At 40.5% G+C, this 18,039-nt stretch overlaps 1 protein-coding gene across 1 annotated transcript in view; it reads right to left on the minus strand.

The window, feature by feature from the left end:
- Window positions 1-18,039, minus strand: part of PRTG (protogenin) — a 148,494-nt gene that overhangs the window by 75,051 nt on the left and 55,404 nt on the right. The window contains exons 6-11 of the mRNA XM_077263790.1: window positions 17,873-18,031; window positions 16,779-16,938; window positions 16,365-16,612; window positions 12,399-12,563; window positions 11,771-12,076; window positions 8,835-9,023 (exon numbers count right to left, since the gene is read on the minus strand). Coding sequence (XP_077119905.1) covers window positions 8,835-9,023; window positions 11,771-12,076; window positions 12,399-12,563; window positions 16,365-16,612; window positions 16,779-16,938; window positions 17,873-18,031 — 1,227 coding nt within the window. The remainder of the gene's footprint in view (window positions 1-8,834; window positions 9,024-11,770; window positions 12,077-12,398; window positions 12,564-16,364; window positions 16,613-16,778; window positions 16,939-17,872; window positions 18,032-18,039) is intronic.

Below are 18,039 nucleotides of genomic sequence, written 5' to 3' on the forward strand. Positions count from 1 at the left end.
TATCATCTGCAAAGAAGGGAGACTGAATGCTCCCAGCCAGGAAGCAAAGCGCACTTTTTCTTTACTGCCTCCCCATCACCTTTCACCTACTGGCCTCTTCAATCCCAGGAGATTTTACCCTTCTTTTAACAAAAATGTCATTAAACTATGTGCTAAATATCTGTTCCTGCCCTGAAGGAATAGGGGAGGAGGGGGCTTGCCAGACCCCTCTACAATCACAAAAGAGCATAGCAGAAGCACAGCCCCGCAAACAACAGTCATAACTCAACTAAACATTCAAGGCCAAAAGGGATTAAACGCAGAATATTCTTGTGGAGAAGTCTAATGATTAACAATGACTTCCATAGGTATAAAAGGAGAACTGTGCAATAGGCGCCCTGCTTTACTGACACAACCTGTAGAACCAGGTTAGCAAATAAATTGTCTGGATATTACAATGCATTACTTATCACAATGATCTACCACCAATCAGCTAACTTTAGTAGTCAAATCTTAAGATCATAAAAAATGCTGCCTCCACCAGGCATAAAAAGCCAACGTAAATTCTCAGGCTAGGCCGGTTCTGTCCATTCTTATAGTATCAGACCGTCTAATAGAAAGTTGTGGATTCTCCAAGTTCTGCACAGTGAACTCTGTTTATTCTGGTTTAAACCAACAGCTTCTAATAATGCTACGTATATTTGGTCTATTTTGTAATACAGTAACTATTGCAAAAATCCATTAGGTACGTTAGACATACAGAATAAATTAAGAAATAATGGGGCCCAAATAATGCCGAATGCTACAAACATACTACAAGAGAAGGCTTTTTCACCTAATCCTACTAAAGTAGCACTTAAGGTACAATGCATTTTAATAGGCAACCCTAATGTTTCATTATTAAAGTAGTCTTTTTATTCTAGGGTCATCAACCCGCCTTCTTTCCTCTCCTTCCTCTGAACACTACACCATGACCTCGGAGTCCCAACTCTCACCTGACACTAAGGAGTCTGCATAAATTCTCCAACAACAAAAGCTATCTTGAAGCTCGTGAACATAGCCACATAATTCATTTTCTTCTAAACCATTTAATGAAATCCGGACAACTCGATCTTCAAAGTGCTTGCCACAAAGAAACCCATTAAAACGCTGACACATTCAAATTGAAATGAAAAAATGAAAAACACAACTTCCGGAATCTGTAATAAAGGTTTCTGGTACGTCAAGTGGAGACTTCACATCACACTTCTAGCAAGGAACTAGTGCTTATGTTGTCATGTGTCATTGCCAACACAATACATCTGCTTTACATTCTCAGGCATTTTGATTGCATACTGGTATGTTTATAGGAATCAAGACTTTTAATTATGTACCATTGCCTATATATTGGCAAAATAAATGTAAAGATATGGAACATTTAAAGGGGTTGTCTGGTGAAAACAAGTTATCCCCTTCCCCTAACACAGGTTATAAATAATTGACTAGCGGGGACCGACCATTAGGTCCTGCATCTATAAGCAGAATGGGGCACCTTTATCTCCATTAAAATGGAGCAACAGTGATCATGCTGGACCGCTGCACTCTGCTTGTTGCAGCATCCTATTAGAAAACGAATGGAGCAGTGGTTGGGAGACCGACCTGCCGCACCATTTTCTGACGGGGATAAAAATTATTGGACCTTCTGATTAATGTGGGTCCGAACGATGCGACACCCTCCAATTATCAAGTGATCACTCTTGTGGATAGGTCATAATGGTGTTGTCCAGGTAAAACTAGTTAAAGGGGTTGTCATCTACGAGGACAACCCCTTCTCACTGAGAATGTATACCACCATGAAAATAAAAACACCTATACTCACCTCCCATGCCGGCGCTGTTTCAGTGGTGTCAGCACTCATGTTTCTTGGGCTCATGTGATGTTGTTACGACATTGGAGCTCAACACTGGCATAATGGTCCCCACTTTCGTTAAAACAATCAAGAGGAAGTGAGAGACCAGATGCAGCCCTCACTTTCTCCTGATTGCTTATACTGTATGTCCAAAGGCATGGGACAGCGACGCCTGTGCTGATGGGACATAGAGCTCACATGTCATAATTTCAAGTGAGCCCTGAAATGTCAGTGCAGACATGGCTGGACGGCGCCAACACAGGAGGGGGGTATAGTTGTTTTTATTTTCATGGGGGCAAACATTCAGAGTGAGAAAAGGTAGTTAACAACCCCTTTAAGAACAGTCTGTCTGTCCATCTATCTGTCCATTGAAGTAAAATATTAATTACAGCACACTGAACACAAAGGGCCTATTCATCAAGCACTTTGACTGCAGATGTAAAACAGCTTTAAATGCATAAAGATTTTGCAACTTTTGATGCTTTCCTGACAGTCTTGGCCAGCTCTACTAACTTTATGAGTGCTGGACGGAAATAGTGTAGTGTGGCAAAGCATGACCGACAAATTCATCATACATTTATGACACACAGAGGAATAAATTATGCCAGAAATGGACTTCAGTCTTGTTGGCTGGAGTACATTTTTTGCAGTGGCGCTCAGCAGCAGAAAGATGTGCTTTACTCCAGTTCACGGTTACTAAAGATTGGCGAGGTCGGCCACAGTGTTTTGCTCCAACAACATTAGCTTACTTCTGGGTCACATACTGTAAGAGTTTTGGAGGAAATCAGTCATGGCCTAAAGTTTAGGCATCCTTGAAATTGTTCCAGAAAAGGAAATATTTCTCACGGAAAATTAATGCAATTACACATGTTTTGTTATGCACATATTTATTTCCTTCATGTGTATTGGAACACAAAAACATTGTTGTGAAAGCGCTCATGCTGCGAGCGGTGACGTCAGTAAGGTTAAAGAACTTCTCAGGCCGGCTCACACAGAGCTTACCGTGAGAACCGCTGCCTTTGACCTGCGGTAACCTTAATTACATCACCACCCGTCACTGCAGACTCAAATTTCTCATGGTATTCTCATTGTTCCGGCTGGCATGCTGAACGCTAACATTACTGATTTCAATGCTCAACACACCATCCAGATGTGGAAGAGTTGGGGATCGTCGTGGGACCTCCTTATTATGGCATTACGGAAGACAGGCAAGTATAACTTTGATTACTATGGGAATAAATGGCTAAAATAGGGTCAGGGAGTGTTTTTTGTTTTTTTTTTTAATTAAAGGACTTTTCTCAATATCTATTATTTTTGACTAGTACACCTCTTCTTTACTAACCCCTGGGCTTGATGTCAGGACATAAAACAGCTGACATCAACCCCAAAAATATTACCCCCTTTGCGAACAACCAGGGCAAGTGAAAAGACCGGAGGCTAATCTAATGGATGTGCCATTTCTGGGGCGGCTGAGTGCTATTAGTCTGTGAGGGGGCCATGGATATCCATGGCCCCTTCCCATCTTATTAATATCAGCCTGCAGCTGTCTTTTTAGTCTTTGCTGGCTATTAAAAATAGGGGGGGGACCCCATGTCTTTTTTTCGGGTTTCCCATTTTTAAAAACCAGTAAAGGCTACACAGACCGCTGTGAGCTATTAGTAATATGCTGGGAAGATCCATGGATACTGGCCCCTTCCCAGAATAATAACACCAGCCCCCAGCTGCCTTCTTTCCCTCAGCCGGTTATAAAAAATGAGGGGAATCCAACGTCATTTTTTCCATTTATTTATTATCTAATAACATACAGTAAGCTACACACGCACTGCAATGACATCTTTATTTCTATTCTACCTATTCTATTCCGATGGTTCGGGTTGGGAATTTACTGTACTTAGCTGATGAAATGTCGGGTTTCCTATGAGATGGGGGATCCCACACCATTTTTTTTAAATAAGTTTGAAAAAAAAGATTGCTTTATCACTTAGAAAACTAGCTTTAAATGACAGAATTACTGTATGTCAAAGCTGATGTTAACGCATTGCATACGCATGTCATACGGATGCTACTTGATAAAAATTGCATTGTACTCGCATGACACTCGTCCTACTTTTCAGGAACAACACAACAGCGATTTTATTTATGTAGATGCGCGCGAGCCCTTACAGACAGACATACAGCTCTGCTACATGCACATTTACACACAGCTCTGCAACACAGTCCTGAAAGACCTTCTACTCGATTAACTCAAGGACCTTTCAGGTCATGTAATTAGTTGCATGGCCTGAAAGGTTCTTGATTTATTCTGGTGGAAGGTCCTTCAGCTACTCAGCTCCTGAAGCCTCCATTCAGGTCCCAGGAAACTTCTTTCCCGATCTGCCCCATTAACGCTGATCGGGGAGAATGACACACTTTTTAACAGGAGCTTTTCTGGTTAAAAAGTGCTTCTTATAGTCTGAAAAATATTGTACATTGAGTCATGAAGCAGCGAATTGCTCTCTCTATCACTTGCTATAAGAATGTAGAAACCAACATAAAGAATAATATTTTTAACAGCGAAATCTAATGTTCAGGATTTAACACTTTGGAAACACAAAATGGTCGAAGGTTGAATCCCGCAGTAAACTGTGGAAAAGCTGAAACGAGTAATCGCCTTCGCTAATTTTTTTTATGATTGTAATTTATCAAACTCCGTTTTGTGTAAATACGGCCATTTTCTTAATTCCTGTAATGTCCATTGACTGGCCCAGCAACAGCCCCATTAGTAGTAGAGATTAGTGATTTTCACCAGCTCAGCTTCATTACTGGAAGAAACCTCCTTCACATCTCTTATCTGCAGTTCTCAAAACACAGAAATAGCATGCCATGGACCACATTAACATGTCAGATGAACGAAGGCAGAGAGGAATTAGGCCAGGTTTATTAGTTTGTTCTTAAATTTAGACAGCTTACACCAAGATGAGACATATGTACAATAATGGAGCACTGACTCGGAACATCTTTCTAGACTGCATTTATGCACTGCGTCCAGGGATCAATCTGAATCCATGAAAAAATGAGATTCAGATAGAACTCCCGCCAGTAGACTAACACCAAATAGAGTCTCAGAAGGTAGCACCCATAATAGAGTACCTAGGTAGCAATCCAAAGTCTCCTATAAGAAATTGGTGCAGGAAACAAAGTTACTGATTAAAATCAAATTACTCTTAACCTATACAGGTCTATGACATAGGGATAAAATAACAGGTGTATGGAAACCAGGATAACAGAGCCTACAAGGACACATACCATCACTTGGTGATATATTTATGTACCTTGATATTTCTGTATATCCATTTGCTGATGTTGAATTGTCTCCATGTCTACTAGTTTACCTTGATCCCCCAGTCCAAGAAGCCTTCATTATCCTGGTTTCCCTACACCTGTTATTTTAACCTTGTGTCATAGACATGTACCGGTATATATTTTATCAGCTATTTGATCTGTAAAGTAAAGTAAAGTAGAGTAATTTTATTTTAATCAGTAATTGGTCTCCTGCAACAATGTTTGGGGCAAAACTTTGTAGAGCCTGATTCAATAAAGTGTGTAAGACAGAATTGTGGTGTAAAAAAAAAAAAAAAAAAAAAACACCTTAAGTAGCAATATTTTTGCACAATTTGGAAATTGCATTAAATTGTTACCAAATTTGATGTTTACGCGACAGACTTTGCTAACTATGCCACTATGAGCATAGCATGGGTAGGACTGACATGGTTATGCCCACCCAACAAATTCATTAAAAGTTACGTCACTTAACGGCACCCCTTAGTGAAGCGGCTCACTGGACTATGATGCGCCTTATTCATTAAGACTGACATGCACAATTCTGGCCTTAATGAATCGGGCCCATAGACTGCAAAAGACACAAACTTTGTTCTTGTTTAGACAGGCACAAAAATGTGTCTAAGGCCAGTTTGCTTATTTTAGACCAAAATTTGGACACAATGTTTTAGCACATTTTAAGATTACTGTCTAAGGCCATGTTCACACGCTGCGGTTTTTACCGCGGAACCGCCGCGATTTTGATGCTGTGGGTCCGCAGCAGTTTCCATAGCGTTTACATTAACATGTAAACCCTATGGAAACCGCAAACCGCAGTGCACATGCTGCGGGAAAAACCGCGCAGAAACGCAGCGGTTTACAACCCGCAGCATGTCACTTCTTTGTGCAGAATCGCTGCGATTCTGCACCCATAGAAATGCATTGAACCGCTTACTTCCCGCATGGGGCTGTGCCCACGTTGCGGGAAGTAAGCGGATAATGTGCGGGTGGTACCCGGGGTGGAGGAGAGGAGACTCTCCTCCAGGCCCTGGGAACCATAAAATAGTGTAAAAAAAAGAATTAAAATAAAAAATGAAGCTATACTCACCTATCAGCGCTGCCCGCGGCCGTCCGGTCTCAGTTGCTGTGCCGAACAGGACCTGTGGTGACGTCGCGGTCACATGACCGTGATGACGCCGCGGTCACATGACCGTGACGTCACGAAGGTCCTTGTCGGCACAGCCGCTTGCAGCGCCGGGGAGATCGCGACGTCAGAGGGTGAGTATAGCCAATTTTTATTATTTTTTACATTACTATTGATGCTGCATATTGCTGCATATGCAGCATCAATAGTACAGCAGTAATCCCGCAGCGGAAACCGCGGAACAAGCCGCGATAAATCTGCAGGGATAACCACAGCGGTTTTGCCCTGCAGATTTTCAATTCCGCTGCGGGATTAACCCGCAGAGGAACCCGCAGCGTGTGAACATGGCCTAACGAGGCACAAAGTTTGTTTAAACACATTGTAAAGCTAGCTAGGGAAACCTCCATTAAATGTTTCCTTTGGCAATCTGACCCTAAAATTGTTAACTATGTACTATAATATACAATTGTGCACGGCTACACATAGTCCAACATGATTATGTAGATCTATAGTAGTTAAACTGACTTCTCATGGATTAGATAAATGTATTGATGGGTTTGTCTAACATTAGGAAATATAGACAAAATAAAGCCATTGTATTGGCTCCATAACGCACACTGTGAGCTAGAGCATGCGCAGCCAGACCATTGGTGCAACCTGCGCAGAGGTAGGACGGACACTAAAGCAGCAAACCACTTCTGTCCCAGACATATAAATGGGTGCAATATGAGGAGCTACTGGACTGCAGAGAGCACATGTACAGTTCTTGCACCGGGGCTCTCTTCTGTCTGTCTCTAACCTAGAGAAGAGAATTGATGATTGCCTGGGGTGTGTCAACCCAACTTTTTTTTTTTTTTAAAAAGGGATTGTGTCACGATTTAGATTTTTTATTATTAATTATATAACCATTTATTTGAAAACTATATAAAATGTTCTGTGTAAACATTTATTAATTTTCTACTGCAGCCACTGGGGGTTGCCATCTATATTTGCTGGCGTGTGTGATTAGAATGCTAGCACACAGCAAATAAGGCAGCCCCCGGCCATAGGAGACTGTGGTCAGTGTCTGACCGCATCTCCTACACTGTGCCTGCCTCAGCTGTGAACTAGGCTCACCCCCGAGACTGTCCAGTTCACAGCTATACGGGGTAGCCAGGCACCATTTTTTTGTAGCCCAGAGCTGTGCTTTGAGATACAATTGACCCCTATCACTTCTCACAATGTTCAGCGGCGATTGATCACTACAGATGACAGGCCATGGGCGAAGCATCAAGGCGGCAAGCAGTTGGCACAAGTTGTCAGCTTGACATTGTGCTACTAGCTTATTCTCACCACTGGATGAAGTCACTACCACAGGGATGCTTGGAGCAGTGAGAAAAGGACTGCGGACATTACGTCTTCCAGCGGTGAGAACAGAGTAGCCTGGTATCAGTAGTACGATGTCAGGTGTTGCTCACTGTAGCTATCACTGCAGTGTTTAGAGCACAGCAGTGTAACCATGCTGCTGTGCTCTGAACACTGACTCAGCATGGCTCAGTCAGTGTGACGATTCATACAGAAGTCCTTGCATTACAGACATCTGAATGAGACTTTTTACTGACTTAGCAAAGCCACATATCTAAGCACATCATACGTGACGCATCCGTGTATCTAAGCCCATCATGTGTGATAACGTTTGCTTAACAGTGTATACAAGCCCATCATGGGCTTAAGATACACGATACATGCATGATGCATTTCACTGAACTGTATATCTAAGCCTGATGCAGTCTGCTATGATGTGTATCTAAGCCCATCATGTGTGATGCAGCCTGCCGAGCAATGTAGCTAATGTTATCGTGCAACAAAGGCTGTGTATCTAATCCTTTTGTGTGTGCTACAGCGAACAGCGGCAACTAACAGAATCGGCGCTGCCAGCCATCCTTAGTGACACTGTCCTTATGTCAGTATCAATTTGCAGTCACCAACAAAATGTTTCTGTACTGTGATCCCAAACCTCATCATCATTTATCTTTTTGCAAACGCCCAGAAAGGGAGAAAAAAAAAATAATTCACACACGTGGGCAGATACAGCCCTCTTTTACTGCAGTCGTAATGCTAACTAGTATTACACTAGTTCTTCATGGCTAATTTCAGCAGCTGCTCCCCCTTGTGTTTAAAAATTTAACAATAGTTTTTAATTATTCTTCATATTTTATAGTAGTAAAAAAGATAAAACAGCAATATGTGACATTTTTTCAACTGTTGAAAAAACAAACAAAAAAAACAATTTTTATATAACACATTCATTTCGATCGAGGGGTTGACTGTAGGAGATTACCCCTTCAATGCAGTCCTGATATTTAGTCTGAAGCAAAATGTAAAAACAAATAGCTAATTTTACATTACAGATACACATTCTTGTGGGATAATATTCATAAAAGGTAGATCCTCCATTATTACCTATACCCAAGATTTTCTTTTCCTATTCAATGCGAGTTGTCTAAAATGTACACAGGAAGGTTTATCAGTAAAGTTGGCACTTACCCAATCCACCAATGTTGTAATCAAAATCTTTGACATCCAGAAGGATGGGCCCACTCTCCTGTTGTCCTTCCTCCTTGTAGTAAAGTTTGTAGCCTTGAATTGTTGCCGTGTCCTCGGGATCCTGTTGCCATCTCACAGCAATGGTTGTGCAGTTCAATGGATCCAAGCGTAATTCTGGGGATCTTGGTGCTGTAAAATAAAAGTCACACTTTTAGTATTAACCTTTTACAATGTTCTCATGGTGGGAAGCATTAAATATGTCCGTTATATAAGAATGTAAAATTGACCTGGAAATATTCCTCAGTCGTCCTTGTGGGAATTCTTTCTGCCTTTATCAGCATTTTTCCTATCTCGCAGTAATGCCGCAGCATGCCCTTGTTATCCCCGCTCGCTACATAGTGAGTTGTTGTGTCCTCGGCAGCACATTGTGTTGTGTTCTTAGGATTAGTTTTCTGCCCATTCAGCAAACGATTTATGACGCAAGATAAACCTTATTGCGTGATTAAATATTATACAATGTGCTGCGGAATATGTTAGCGCTATATAAAAAGATTATTATTATTGTATAAAAAATACTTTATGTACATGTTTTATGGTGTTATTCAGTAAGAAAGAAAAAGTAGCTTACAGGACATGTACATTGTGGATTAAACAATTTAGAAATAACTTCAATCATTATCTGTCATCAGGCTAACTACTCTGCCCCGTGTAACATCACAGATGAAGATGAGCGGACTCGTAGAAAATCTCTCTCCCCCACTCAGACTACCGAACTGGAAAAACAGACTTCCAGGAGAAGTGTTCTGAGCTCACCACCGTCCAATACAACTCCAAACTTTACAGTCCAGGTTCACTCATATCCAATCACAGTTAAAGGGGTATTCCCATCTCCAAGATCCTAACCCAATATGTAGTAGGTGTAATAATAATAATAAATAATAATAATATTAGCAAATACCTCCAATTAGAAATGTAGTATAGTTTTTCTGACTCGCTATGTCTCTATCCTCATGTGCAGGCATTGCAGGACCTTAGGTATCCAAGGTTACAACCACTAGCAATTTGCTAACTGTCACTATATCAGTGGATGTAGCCGTGGAGACCTAAGGTCCTGCAATGCCTGCATATGAGGAAAGACACAGCAAATCAAAAACACTATGCTACAATTCTAATTGGAGGTATTTGCTATTATTATTACGCATACTACATATTAGGATGGGGTCTTTGAGATGGGAATACCCCTTAAATCATGTAATTTCAGTAACTGCCTATGCAGTGCGCAGCTGTTGAGAGGAGTTTTTCAGACTGGTGTGCTTCGCATAAAGCAGCAATCAAGAAGACTGAGCATTGTTATTACATATGATGGCTATGTAGAACACAGCAGCCGATGACCAACTCATCTCACATGCTGTGTTGTGTATAAGGAGCAACAGGCGGGCACTCACTACACCGCACCAAGAAGAATCTGCTCTTGAAGGCAACTATCATTTAATAATGGAGGCGGCCAGGAGAATGTGCCCCATTCTACATCATTGGTATTGGGAAATAAGAGGGCAGAACTATCAGACTATCATGCAGCCCTTACACAGGGGAGCACATGCAGGAGCACGATGCCGAGAACACAGTGCGCATGATGTAGGACGATCTATCCACCTGAAGCAAGAAGGAGGACGGTGATTGTAAGAAGAGAGGAGACGCTGGGACACTTTGTAGGGGAGTATAATAAAACCTATCGGTGACACATATACAGAATGCTGTAACAGAGGGCATACAGGTGCTGGCCCTACTTTAAAAATGCAAAGAATCTGCGGACAGGTTCCCTTTAAAAGATGACAGCCACTAGCGGCAACCAAGGCAGCACTAATAAATTAGGGATTATTATCTGACTTTTCCGGGATGGTATAAAAATTATAATTGGATACATAATTATTCTAAGTGTTTGGAATTGATGGGTGACATTCCCTAGTGCAGGTTATGTTTTCTTATATTTTGGAAACAATAACCCTTTAAGCCACATTATCTTTACATTTTGTAATAGATTTAAAACATGTAACTGCAAGGTATGAAGCCGACTGATATATCAAGTCTAGCTACTAGTAGGTTCCTCTGTAAACTATGCGATAGAAAAGTCACACAATTGGAGGTACCGTATTGTTTTCTCTTTCTGCCACATAAAACTAGATTCAGAGAGGCTAGTCCTAAGTTTACCTGACTTGAGCGTCTCTCACCTCACATGTCATAGCCATGCATTGGTGACAAAGAGCACAAAACGCCAACATATATACTTCTATCTGCTTTTGGTTAGGATCGGCTTCTTTAGAAGCAGCTGGATAGGGCTTTGCGGAGATGTTGGCTGCAACCAGCAGGAGATCAGACTGGTAATGTTTAGGGGGCGTTGTCATTTCTCAAGCATCCCCTTGTCTTGCAATAGGGGGAATGCCCCCAAAATGTCACGAGTGTGATCTCTTACGGGTTGCACCTGTGCCTCTATTGGCATCTGCGCAAAGCCCAATCCAGCTACTTCTAAAGGACCATCCTAACGAAAAACATGGAGCTATAGGTATATGTTGGCGTTTTACTCTATCTTGATTTATACAAAAAAATTATAAAATATAGGTCATTAAAATTGTGAATTGTGCTGCTTCATGGAGTGTTTTGATTTTTAACACGTGTATATGTGATTTGAGGGGATCCATTTTGGCAAGGTGTGCTGATAATGAAACAATCACTGCTTATTTTGGGGTTTATTAGTTTTTTAACAATAAATAATGGATAATTAAAAAAGTTGTGTGTCTGTCGACACATAGAAACCTTAAAAAGTATGATTTTCCTGCTCATGAGGAAAGCATTTAGAGAATGTCTACATGATTACACGTTGAGATAAATAATATATAACTTGCAGCCACAGACAGTGAAGAATTTCACAAAGCACTTGCCTCTGATGCTGCTTGCTTTGGGTGTCCTGTGTGAGGTCCAAACTGAGGATTCTCCCCATCCCACTTTAGTTGCTGCAGCTATGCGAACCAGGTAAACACTGTCAGGTTTCAGGCCTTCCAAAAAATACTCATGTGTAGTCCCTGGAAGCTCAAGAACTTGCACTAAACTTTCAGTGCTCATTCGAAAGGATAAGCGATACAGGATGATTTTTCCTCGCCGGAACTTCAGTGGGATGGTCAGCCACGAGATTAGAACATCTGTCGGACTGCGACTTGTTAAACTGATTTCTGGGGCACGAAGTGGAACTGAAAAATAAGCATTTTATTATATTGTAGAGAAAACAATATCTTTGTATGCACACAGGTAAAGTATGTACAAGTACATTGCAATATATTTGAGATGACCACCCAAATGTGGACTAAATAACAGTAGACATTAATGGAAAACAACCTAAGAACCTTTGTGGCAGCAGCTACTACAAAGGCACATTGCCAATCCAGATCCTAGGATTTTTCCTGATTTACCAAGTACTGGTCTACAGATATATTGGCAGCTATACCATAGATATCATTATAACGCAAAATCACGTGGGATTGATATTAAACAGACAATGCAGAAATGTCTTACCATCTTCAAGTGTATTTTGTGTCACATGGTCCGACATCTGACTTGCACCCATTGGCATGTAGGCAACAATGTAAAATGTGTAATTGCTGGCTGGCTCCAAATCATCAATAATGTAATGACTGGTGTCATTCCCCATAACCACCTGATATTCCTCATTATTCAGTCCTATGGAACAACAGAAATATACATTACACACATTAATTTAAAGATCCACATAACATTAGAACTTTTCGAAAATGGGACACCGTAAGTGCATTTCTGATTAACTGAGTGCCCAGAACTTATTTTTTAATGAAACTCCACAGCTTAAAAAAATTAAAATATAAACATACTCAGCTGCCAATCTTTACCTTACTGCTCCCCATTTCCCCAGTTGGCTTTCAAGCGGTCTCTTCCAGCAGAGACCACTTTGGTCAGTGATTGACTGCAGGAGTCCCGGGTCCAAATCACCATAATCGAATGTTGTATGAGATTTCATCTAGCATCTGAAAATAAGTTTTCGAAACCAGATCTATCTGATCTAACTTAGAGAACTGTCTACAATCCATCGCAGACATTAATATACTGTAGTGTCACGAGTTATGGACTAAAGCCAAAGCTCTGCTTAACTTGAAAACGTCAAATATACCGTATTCACCACAGTACCAAACTTATAAACCTTAAAAAGTGTGACTGTCCGTGCAATTACGTTCTGATATTTGCATATAAAAAATAGAGGAAAAAACGCATTATAAATGTATTAATGTAGGGTCTAAACACGAACGATAACATTAAGCTTCTTGTTAAGAGAACGACAATTCAGAATAGTCACAATAGCACATAGGATACTCATGTCTCTTATATCCGATCAGTAATTACATTTTACTCAAAAGCATTAAAAGTAACAATCGGCTTGTGTTTCACAACTAGTCACAACAAGTTTTGGTAAACTGTTTCATTGAAGGGAGTTAAAAAAAAAAAAAAAAACTACGGCGAAAAGAAGCGCCATTTACCCACTTACAATTCCTTCATCCTAAATCCTTGTGATTTAACGTTGGGAAAAACAAACCAGGTTTTCGGAGTCGCGGCATTCAAGAACAAGCCGTTTTATAAGAAACAACAACTACACAAAAAGCTGCATTGTAAAGGGGCGATTATATAGTTGAAATCTATTATGGACATGGGATAGGATGAAGGCAGGGGCACTGAAGGAGAATGTCCTCTATAAATGCGTTGTGTCTTAATGAGCTTAGGAAAAATTTCAGCAATTCATATTGAAATATGCAGAGGGTTGCATTGCTGTGATTCTCTTTGTTGTGTCCTAATTCCTATACATAGGAACTGGTAAGCGGAATAAGGTTGTTGAAGGCTGTTGTGGTTCAAGTCCATTTCACACCAAAACGCACGTCAACTTAATCAAAACTCCCCCACCGCCCATTACCATTAAATTTATAAACAAAACCCAAGACCAAATTCTACTATTAAGCTTTCCCACATTTCTGAATTGACTAAAAAGCATTTTAATTAGACAAGATTACTGGCATCTCACAACAGAGCCGTTGATGGTTTGTTAATTAGGAATGTCGTGGCACGATTTTTGACCCGCTAAACAAGACCCTTAAGCTCAAATTAAAAGGCCTTGTTCTTGGAGTGAATGAGCCACTGGGCCTCATGTGGAGGCCTGATGAAATGACCATAATAGGGGGCGAGACCAGCCTACAAACAGAATCACTACACCCTTTGTAGAGCTTCCAAATTGCTAACAAGGAATTAATACACTCATGTATGCTTATCAGACCTTTCGTTTGGCCGGCGCACTAACCCGCTAATTTAAATGCAAGTTCTGTCCCTTTTTAAAGAACACCTGTTGGCTTTCTTCAACACCATCTCTTTCTATTATATACTAACTACTTATATATCAAGTTGCATTCATCTCTGCAGAAAATATGACGCACAGGTTCACTAGAAAGTTACAAAAGAGGTTTGTTTTTCCCTTTACATATCTAAAAAAAACAAGCAAGCTACTCGAAAGATAAAAACATTAGGTGCTATGGAAACTTGTACAGTGGGTACAGAAAGTATTCAGACCCCTTTACATTTTTCACTGTTTCATTGCAGCCATTTGGTAAATTCAAAAAAGTTCATTTTTTTCTCATTAATGTACACTCTGCACCCCATCTTGACTGAAAAAAATGTAGAAATTTTAGCATATTTATTAAAAAAGAAAAACTGAAATATCACATTGTCATAAGTATTCAGACCCTTTGCTCAGTATTGAGTAGAAGCACCCTTTTGAGCCATGAGTCTTCTTGAGAATGATGCAACAAGTTTTTCACATCTGGATTTGGGGATCCTCTGCCATTATTCCTTGCAGATCCTCTCCAGTTCCGTCAGGTTGGATGGCGAACGTTGGTGGACAGCCATTTTCAGGTCTCTCCAGAGATGCTCAATTGGGTTTAGGTCAGGGGTCTGGCTGGGCCAGTCAAGAATGGTCACACAGTTGTTCTGAAGCCACTCCTTTGTTATTTTAGCTGTGTGCTTAGGGTCATTGTCTTGTTGGAAAGTGAACCGTTGGCCAAGTCTGAGATCCAAAGCACTCTGGAAGACGTTTCCATCCAGGATCTCTCTGCACTTGGCCACATTCATGTTTTCTTCAATGACAACCAGTCACCCTGTCCCTGCAGCTGAAAAACACCCCACATAGCATGATGCTGCCACCACCATGTTTCACTGTTGGGATTGTATTGGGCAGGTGATGAGCAGTGCCTGATTTTCTCCACACATACCGCTTAGAATTATCACCAAAAAGGTCTATTTTCGTCTCATCAGACCAGAGAATCTTATTTCTCATAGTCTGGGAGTCCTTCATGAGTTTTTTAGCAAACTATGTGGGCTTTCATATGTCTTGCACTGAGGAGAGGCTACCGCCGGGCCACTCTGCCATAAAGGCCTGACTGGTGAAGGGCTGCAGTGATAGTTGACTTTGTGGAACTTTCTCCCATCTCCCTACTGCATCTCTGGAGCTCAGCCACAGTGATCATGGGATAAATCTTTACCTTTCTCACCAAGGCTATTCTCCCACGTTTGCTCAGTTTGGCTGGTCGGCCAGGTCCAGGTAGACTTCTGGTGGTCCCAATCGTCATCCATTTAAGGATTATGGAGGCCAATGGGCTCTTAGGAACCTTGAGTACTGCAGAAATTCTATTGTAACCTTGGCTAGATCTGTGCCTTGCCACAATTCTGTCTCTGAGCTCCTTGGCCAGTTCCTTTGACCGCCTGATTTTCATTTGGTCTGACATGCACTATGAGCGGTGAGGTCTAATATAGACAGGTGTGTGCCTTTTCAAATCAAGTCCTACCAGTTTAGTTAAACACTGCTGGACTGCAATGAAGGAGTAGAAATCAAGGAGGATCACAAGCAAATGGACAGCATGTGACTTAAATATGAGTGTCTGAGCAAAGGGTCTGAATACTTATGACCATGTGATATTTCAGTTTTTCTTTTTTAATAAATATGTGAAAATTTCTACATTTTTTTTCAGTCAAGATGGGGTACAGATTGTACATTAATGTGAAAAATGAACTTTTTTGAATTTACCAAATGGCTGCAACGAAACAAAGAGTGAAAAATTTAAAGGGGTCTGAATACTTTCCGTACCCACTGTATATACTGCATACCATTGCTATACTATTGGTAAAGTCACTAGAAAATAGACAAACCAATTTCCATACTTAATCATCTACATTAGAGTATGGCAAAAGAGATATTACCAATAGAAAGCAAATGTATAGCGCACTTTGAAAAAAGCATGTGAAACATTAAAAAGTAAAATCTACTTTTAAATTTAATATGACATTTCTAAGTGAAAACGAAGGTAATTCTGGAATAATAAAAAAAATCTTAGCAAAAGGGACAACAAAAGCCGTGTGCAGCTGTCAGAAATCCATAGGCTTTCCATAAACACTTGCTGCAAGTCTTATTCTTACCTTCCGCCTTCATGTAATGCACAGAATAAGCAATGACTTTTTCTGAGTTATACAGAGGCCTTTCCCACGATAGTATAATGGCTGAACTGGACATTGTCTCCGCTCGGAGGTTACGGGGAGCACTGGGCCTGTCTTCAGACATCACAACAGTCAGCCTTGCTCGGGACATGGCAGAGCCCTGGTTATTTTCGGCCATGCACTGATACACTGCATCATCTTCAGGGATGATTTGGTTGATTACAAGTTTACTAGAACAAAATAAAAAATATAATATAAAAAAACAAACACACACAGGAACCATTATGCCTTCAGTAACAAGTATATGGAATAAACATGCGACAACGAGATAGGATCCATCAAGTTATGCCTGTCTGTGTCACTATGTATATTACACATAATATAGACCTTATTTACCTGCTGTACATTTTCATTCTCCCATTAGAATGAATCTTTCTGCCATTCCTCAGCCAGGTGATTTTAGGAGTTGGAATTCCTTCTGCCTGACATACAAAACGAGCCGTTCCCGCACGTGGTCTTGTCAAACTCTCCGGTCGCTCAGTAAATGATGGTGGAGCTGTAAAGACACATATAGAGACTCTTGGTCTATATTCCAAACACCTGGTATTTTAATTCATTCACCCCAATGTGCAACATTATAGAATTATTTTGCCTTATAATAACGTTACACAACCATTGTTTTGCTACAATTTAGGCTGAGATTAAAAACCATACATTAAAACATGTTTTCTTACAAAACAGAACTGTTGCTATGTGTCATTATGCTTTACAGAGGCTTATATTGCTTATAGCATAGTACACACATTTGGTTGCATGTACTTATATCCTCTGAATTTATTCTTGGTAAAAAGGCAAATAGCACATTTTTATATTAAAGCAAAAACTTTAGTGAAAAACCATTAATTAAGATTTACATAGAAATTGAACACTGATAGCGTGGGTACTAAATCTCAACAGTGGGCATACTAGCAAGTCAAGTGCCCATTTATTAATTTTCTGTAAAACATAACTGATGTGCAGTAACTGATCAGCGTTTCTCCAGTAATCTCAGTCACTTGTGCTCTAGACTTCAAATGGTGGGACAGGAAGTAGATGGTTGCCAGCTACCATTGTCATATTAGCTCTCATGGGGATGGCTTTCTTTCACTTGGTCACCAGAAGACCTCCCTCCCTATTCTAAGTCACCCTGGTGGTCACGCACAGTGAGAAAGCTCACCCCCATCCTATCAACACGTGATTAGATCCATTTAAGTGTGAAACATGATCTAATACAAATGGCCAAATGTTTGTCTACCATGGATGTAGCTTGCAGACCAAAATCTTCACCCCAATTTCTTACCTAAAAGGATTTTTTTTTATAAACTGAAATATAATGACTGTTGGGAAGTGAAAATGGTGAAATTTAGTGAGATTACTTATTATTTTCTATCCTTCTTGATACTATGAATAACAGGAGTACAACAAATCAATGAAGAACAACCAAGTCTTACCCAAGACTATAACATTAGCCACTGCTACAGTGAAATTACGAGTTCCTGGGGTAGTTGCTCGGCAAATATACACTCCGGCGTGTTGCACTCTCACATCAGATATAACAAGATTTCCATTTCCCACAACTCGTGTGTTGAAGACGTCAATGGGTCTTTGGTCTAGAAAA

This window comes from Ranitomeya variabilis, chromosome 5, assembly GCF_051348905.1.
Source record: "Ranitomeya variabilis isolate aRanVar5 chromosome 5, aRanVar5.hap1, whole genome shotgun sequence".
Taxonomy (NCBI): Eukaryota; Metazoa; Chordata; class Amphibia; order Anura; family Dendrobatidae; genus Ranitomeya; species Ranitomeya variabilis.